This window comes from Ursus maritimus, unplaced genomic scaffold, assembly GCF_017311325.1.
Source record: "Ursus maritimus isolate PB19 unplaced genomic scaffold, ASM1731132v1 scaffold_2, whole genome shotgun sequence".
NCBI classification, from domain to species: Eukaryota; Metazoa; Chordata; class Mammalia; order Carnivora; family Ursidae; genus Ursus; species Ursus maritimus.
Genome location: NW_024424452.1, coordinates 86,355,803 through 86,361,853, shown reverse-complemented (window position 1 = coordinate 86,361,853; position 6,051 = coordinate 86,355,803). Strand labels below are relative to the sequence as shown.

General features: G+C 51.6%; 1 protein-coding gene across 1 annotated transcript in view; it reads right to left on the bottom strand.

Annotated features, from left to right (window-relative positions):
* Positions 1-353: 353 nt before the first annotated feature.
* The window catches only part of NMNAT2 (nicotinamide nucleotide adenylyltransferase 2), a 143,547-nt gene continuing 137,849 nt past the window's right edge, over positions 354-6,051 (bottom strand). The window contains exons 9-11 of the mRNA XM_008701113.2: positions 4,075-4,176; positions 3,876-3,943; positions 354-1,549 (exon numbers count right to left, since the gene is read on the bottom strand). Of these exons, the coding sequence (XP_008699335.1) occupies positions 1,447-1,549; positions 3,876-3,943; positions 4,075-4,176 (273 nt within the window). The 3' untranslated portion in view covers positions 354-1,446. The remainder of the gene's footprint in view (positions 1,550-3,875; positions 3,944-4,074; positions 4,177-6,051) is intronic.

Genomic DNA, 6,051 nt, shown 5'->3' with positions numbered 1-6,051 from the left:
GGTAAGAAATTAGAAAAAGGAAGAAACAATTTAGTGGCTCTTAATGTCCGCCCCGCCATGATCTCGGTTCTGTGAACCCACTCCCCTGCCAGACAGGTTTCCTCAGGCGATGACTGTGGTTTCTGGGCTCTGCAGGAGATACGACCAGCTCCAGAAACAAGGCCGAGGTACTGCGCCTCGAGAAGAAACTGACCTCAGGCACCGCCTGTGTCACTGCAGCGAGAGTGGGTGAGGACTATCGATTCCCTTCAGGGCAACAAGCCACACTCCCCTTGGTCATCCTGGACTTACATCATGACAGAAAAATTTCCCAGCCGAACAGGCAAGAAATAATTCCAGTTAGCAAAGATCTCTAGGGTTGCGTGAACTCCTAGCATGTTTTATTTCAGGAATGGCTGCATTATTAGGCTTTGGCCTTGAATAGGTGATGCTTCTCAGATGCAGGAATGTGGCTAGGTAGGACCTCCAAGGGCTTAGGTGAGGACCTGAAGGTTCCTTGGAAACGCTGGGCTGGCAGGGAACCCACTCTGCCATCAGTCACAGCCCAAAGGAGGACCCGTGCAGATGCCACCAGGACATGAGGAGGGACTGGCTCTGTGTGATCACAGGCCCAGAGCATCAGGAAAATGGTCTTCTGAAACTAAGGAAATAGACACAAATTCTTCTGCGAAACCCTACTATTCCCAGACCTGCCCCCCAGGTTTTGGAACCCGAAAGCCTCAGTCCTGAGCCTGGTCGGCAGCTGCTGTGTGTGGGGGTGTGTGGGGCGTGAGTGGGCAGATGGGGGGTGTCGGGAGGGTGGAGGCGGCTTGGCCTCCTTCACTGGGTGTGGCTCTCCCGCACGGCCTGAGCGCCGAGGCTGGCTACGGAGTTCTGTCAAAAGGGAGGTTAACACCACAGGAATGCATCAGGACCACAAACGTAAAGAACCACGGACACGGATTTCATCCAAATTCTATGAGGAGTGAACAACAACAACAACAACAAAACCAAACAAAAACCAAAAAACAAGAGAAGAAAGAAAAGAAAGAAAAAATAGCCCTTCGTGGTAAAGGGCATGCTGGGAAGGCGAGAGCCAGAGCCGCCTCCCCAGAGCATGCTGGGAGGACGGGCACCGGAGCCGCTCTCTAGAGCATGCTGGGAGACAGACACCAGCACGTCTCCAGGGCCTGCACTTCCCCAACTCCCACCCCTATTCCCTCACCCACCCCGACCCGGAGACTAGAGGGGAGTCTGTCCAAAGATGACTGCCGAAGAGGGTATGCTGTGGTTCTCTGCAGGTCCCCCACACTGCGGAGGGGTGAGTCAGCAAGTGGGGAGAACAGTCAAGATGAGGAGATGGAGAAACAGAGAGGCAGGAGAGAAACGGGGGGACTGACAGAGACTGGAGGGGCCAGTGCGTTGGCGGAGGACGAGGGGAGAGTGGAGCGGAGGGCCGTGCGGCTGCTAGCCCGAGGCGTTGATGTACAGTTGGCTCTTGAGAATGTAGTCGATGACCGGCTGGGACAGGTAATCCACCACGTGGCCGTCCCCGTGCTGCAGGGCCAGCCTGGGTGAGAAGAGACGGTGGTCAGATGACACCTTCCCTGACCAAGGCGGAAGGCCGGGCCTCTCAGGGAAAGAACGGGTTTACCCAACACCCCAGTCCCTGCCTGTGCTGAGGCTCCACAAATGGCTTCCCTCTTGGGAAAAGGTCGCCTGCCCCAGAATTCCTCCCTGACCCTGGTGACTCCATTCCACCCTGGCTCTGCCGTTCCCAGCAGAGGGGCCTTAGGCTGGTTATTTAAGCCCATCTGTTCTTCAGTTTTCTCCTCCGTAAAAATGAGGGGACTATTTGGGCCCATCTCCTTCAGCTACTAAAAGGATTTAAAAAAATAAAAATAAAAGGATTAAATGAGTCATGCAAAGCCTTTAGAATAGCCCAAACACACAGTAGGTGTTTAAATGTGTGAGCTGTTCTTATTTTATTCCTTCCTGTTTCTCTGCATCGTGGTCTCATGAAAATGAATCTCCTGATGGGCCACTTCTTTTCCTTCCTACGGGAGCCCTGACAGGGAAGAAGGTGAGCTTCTCCGAGGCAGGGAGGAACGAGGAGGCACTACCAGGTACGAAAGGGGTCCAGGGACGCACTTTGGCTTCTTCACAGCTGTGCTCCAGCCTTGGTCTGGCTGTTTCCCATTCTCTGCTCATGTGATGGTCTTGGGAATGTCAGGCCCCAAGGAGCTATTTGCGAAAAACGCACATACTCCTCCAGAAATGCAGATTCTAAAAGGCATCTGAGCCCTGCCCTGGAGACCTCTTCAGAGGCCAGCTCACCGCCTCTTCAGTGCCCACACTGTCCTCATCTTGCAAGCGAGCTAGTCCCTCAGGGCCTTCTTGCACAGTTCACAGGGAAACTGCTTGAAAAATTGGCCTATACCGTGGTTTCCAAATGCCAACCCCAGCTCGATCAGAGTCACCCAGGAAGCGGATTCCTAGACTCATCCACCACAGGTTCTGATTCAGTGGGATTCAAGGGGACACAGGAACCTGTGTGCGTGTGTACGTTTGTGGGGTAATTTTATTGTGCAGCCACGTTTGGAACCAAATCCTTCTCCTCTCCCCTCACTGGCCCTTGTCATTGGGTTTCAGCTCTCACCTCACAGTTTGATGCTACTCTTTGAAGGGTCTACATAATCACCTTCCAGGGAGGAAGTCCAGTAGACCTTTAAAAACGCTGGGCGCATCTGATTTCTCTGAAATATGTGACAGGGATGACAATGCTCTCCATCTTTGCACCCTCACTTGCCCTGGTTCTTGGGCCAGCACTGCTGGTGCCCTCTGACGGCTCCTTAGCCTTCTTTTAAATGCTTCTCTTCTTATGGACCCTCCCTGTGAGCTCAGCCACACTCTTAACGTAATTCACACTTAATGTGCTCACGGCTCTCTGTGCCACTTCCACACCTCTGTATTCCTATATCTCACCATTTCACCGGACATTCCCCCTTGGGGTGTGTGGTGGAGATTGTTACCCGGCCCTCAGCATCCATTCTCTCCTTCTTCTGCTTAGTAACAGAGCTTCCTGAGGCTAAGCTGGGCATATAAAGTCCATTTGCCAGCCTCCCTTGAAGCAAGGGATGCCCGGGGGACCGGGGCTGAGTCCGTGGGGTGCAGGGAGAAGTGGGTTCTGCAACTTTGAGTCACTTTTTTAAAGACAAAGCTCCTGCCCTTTCTAGCAGTCATGGCAGCAGCCGTGGACCCACAGATAGAGGCTTCACGTGGAAGAGGTTCAATCTCTTTTGACTTCAGTAAGATGGAAATCATTTTCTTCTTTAAACCATGACTATTTGGACTCTTGTTATGGCAGCTTAGCCTATGCTCTCATTAATACAGTGTTTCATAAACACCGCAAACTAAAGAGTCTCCAACTAAAAACACCCTCTTTCTCCCGAGAACCGGCTAGAACTAGCTGATGACCCATCCCCCTTTAAAAGTAAATGACTGGGGCACCTTGGTGGCTCAGTCGGTGAAGCGTCTGCCTTCGGCTCAGGTCATGATCCCAGGGTCCTGGGATCGAGCCCCACATCGGGCTCCTTGCTCAGCGGGGAGCCTGCTTCTCCCTCTGCCTGCTGCTCCCCCTGCTTGTGCTCTCTCTCTCTCTGACAAGTAAATAAAACCTTAAAAAACAAAACAAAACACCTCTCTCTCCCTCTGCTCCTCCCCTCCTTAAAAAAAAAAGGAAACCACTGGGGACAAATACATGAGGTCCCCAAAGAAGGCTGAATACCAGGCAGCAGGTGTCAGCAAATGTAAGGGTCTGCTCGAACTGAGGAAAGTTGTATTAAAACTTGTAAGCCCCTTTGACCAAGGTCCCTCTGGCTGTTTGTCAAACGTACCTGCTCTTGGTTGAGCTGACGACAGACATGGGATGGTTGATGTCATCCTTCACCACCATAATGTTGTTCTGGGGACAGAGCAGAGAAAGCAGGTTGCCCGCCCCTCTCACTTAAACTCCCCAGGTGCCCTTACTCCTCCAGCCCCCCTGCCCCCCCAGCAGGCTGCAGAGCTACAGCAGCAAGGAGACGGGGGACTCACTTTGTATTTGCGGAGTATGGAGGAGTGATTCATGATTCGGTCTGTGTCAGCTGCGTCCCGGGGCACCACCACAATCCCAAAGTCCCCGACGATCACCTCCATCTGAAAAACACAGAGACAGCGTCCTTTGGTGAGACCATGACTCCAACTACTTAGCAGGTGGACCGATCTTCCACGTGGACCGCAAGCTCCGGTGCTAAGCTGGCCTTCTCCACCCTACCAGTCAGCGCTTTCAAGTAACAACCTGTAACAGTGCTGGTGGAATGAATGGGAACTTTGCCGGGCACCGCAGAAGATGCTTAATAAATACCTCTAGACGGAATGAATACATGCGCTCCTGCATGTCTGGGCAAGGTCTCCAACTCCCGGGGCCTGTTGAGTTCGTTAACGCCGAAGAGTAAGAGGAACGGCACACAGTCCTTACAGGGTAGGCACCCTCACGGGCGAAACAGGTCCCGCTGCCCAGCAAGTGAATCCCAGCTCCCAGCCAGGCTGCTGAGAAGGGCCGAATGCTCCCGGGCTCAGCCACCTCAAAGCTGCTGGGGACTCAAGGGTGAGGAAGCGCAAGCAAGGGCTTGGAACGCCTGTGTGCCCACTGGCAGCGATAGGAAAACGGGGTCACTGCTGAGATCAGCCTCCGATAAATGCTTGCTGCCCTAATGAGAAGTGAAACCTTTTCATGAAGAAAGAAATTTTTTTTCTGGTTATACACACAGTACAAGCTTGGGAAATTCAGGGGAAAAAAATCAGTCACAACCACACAATCCGGATAATCACTCTTAACGTTGTGCATTCTGTCCAGCGTTTCCTTCTGTACAAATAAGTGTATATCCCTACAATTGGATTAAACTGAAAAATTAATCATTTTATCTGTATTTTTTATTTAGCATTATATTGTGAGCATTTTTTCACATTATTAAAAATTATTTGAAAAAATCAAGTTTTAACAGTCTGATTATGTCATTGTCTATGGTATACATGATCTATTAAACTGGTCTTGTGTGATGGAACGTGTGCAGTTCCTTCTGATTCTTCACGAGTATACACAACACTTTGTTGAAGATCCTTATATATAAATCTTCTGCCACATCTCTGTTTCCTTAGGATAAGAGGTAAGATAATTAGATGAAAGGGTATAAACTGAACAGATTTCAAAGTCTTAAGACATTATTACCAAGTTGCTTTCTGGAAACTCGTGCCAATTTTTATTTTCAAAAAGCCTGAAAGTTATGGCATTTAATAGACTTGGATCTCGCCCGGGCATATGACTGTTTAGCTCTTGCCAATTAAGGATCCCAGATGGGGAGAGAAGGGAGGGGGAGACAGGCTGCTTCTGAGCAGGGCAGCTCACGGTGCAAGACGTGCTCTGGTGGCGAGGGACCCAGGTCCTCCTAGTCAGTGCCACAGAAACAGACCTTATGGAGCACCGTGGCCACTTGTTCTCCATCAGACAATTTCGACACAAGCAGAATTCCACCGCTCCGTCCGATTCATCGATTCCGTTCGTGCATGTATGTGTGCGCCCGAGCACGTGGGCACATGCCCTTGGGTATTTCCAGCCACCTTTCCCCTACTTCTCCCATTGCTTCCAGCTGGGGCTAGAGTTGCAGCTGGAACTCTGATGCAGAACGCTGGCTGAGGGCGCCCTGGGAGGGAAGCTGTGCAGAGAAGTTAGAAGCTGGGGGTAGAAAACCAGAGTCCCCGTTTGGAGGAACAGGGCGCTGCACAGCATGCTGCGTCTAGCGGTAGTGTTCAGAAGGGGCAAGCCAGCACCAAGCATTTGTCCCATAAAGCAGGCATGTTGGGGAGGCGGGGCAAGATCCAGCTCCTCCTCCACAGCTTTGGAGTATTGCGCTGGGATTCACTCAGAAGGTAACCCGAGGCACTGGTTCTCAAACTTGGCTGCACAGGAGAATCGCCTGAGGAACGCTGAACACTCTCGAAGCCCAGCTCACACCCAAGAGCAGTGAAAACCGG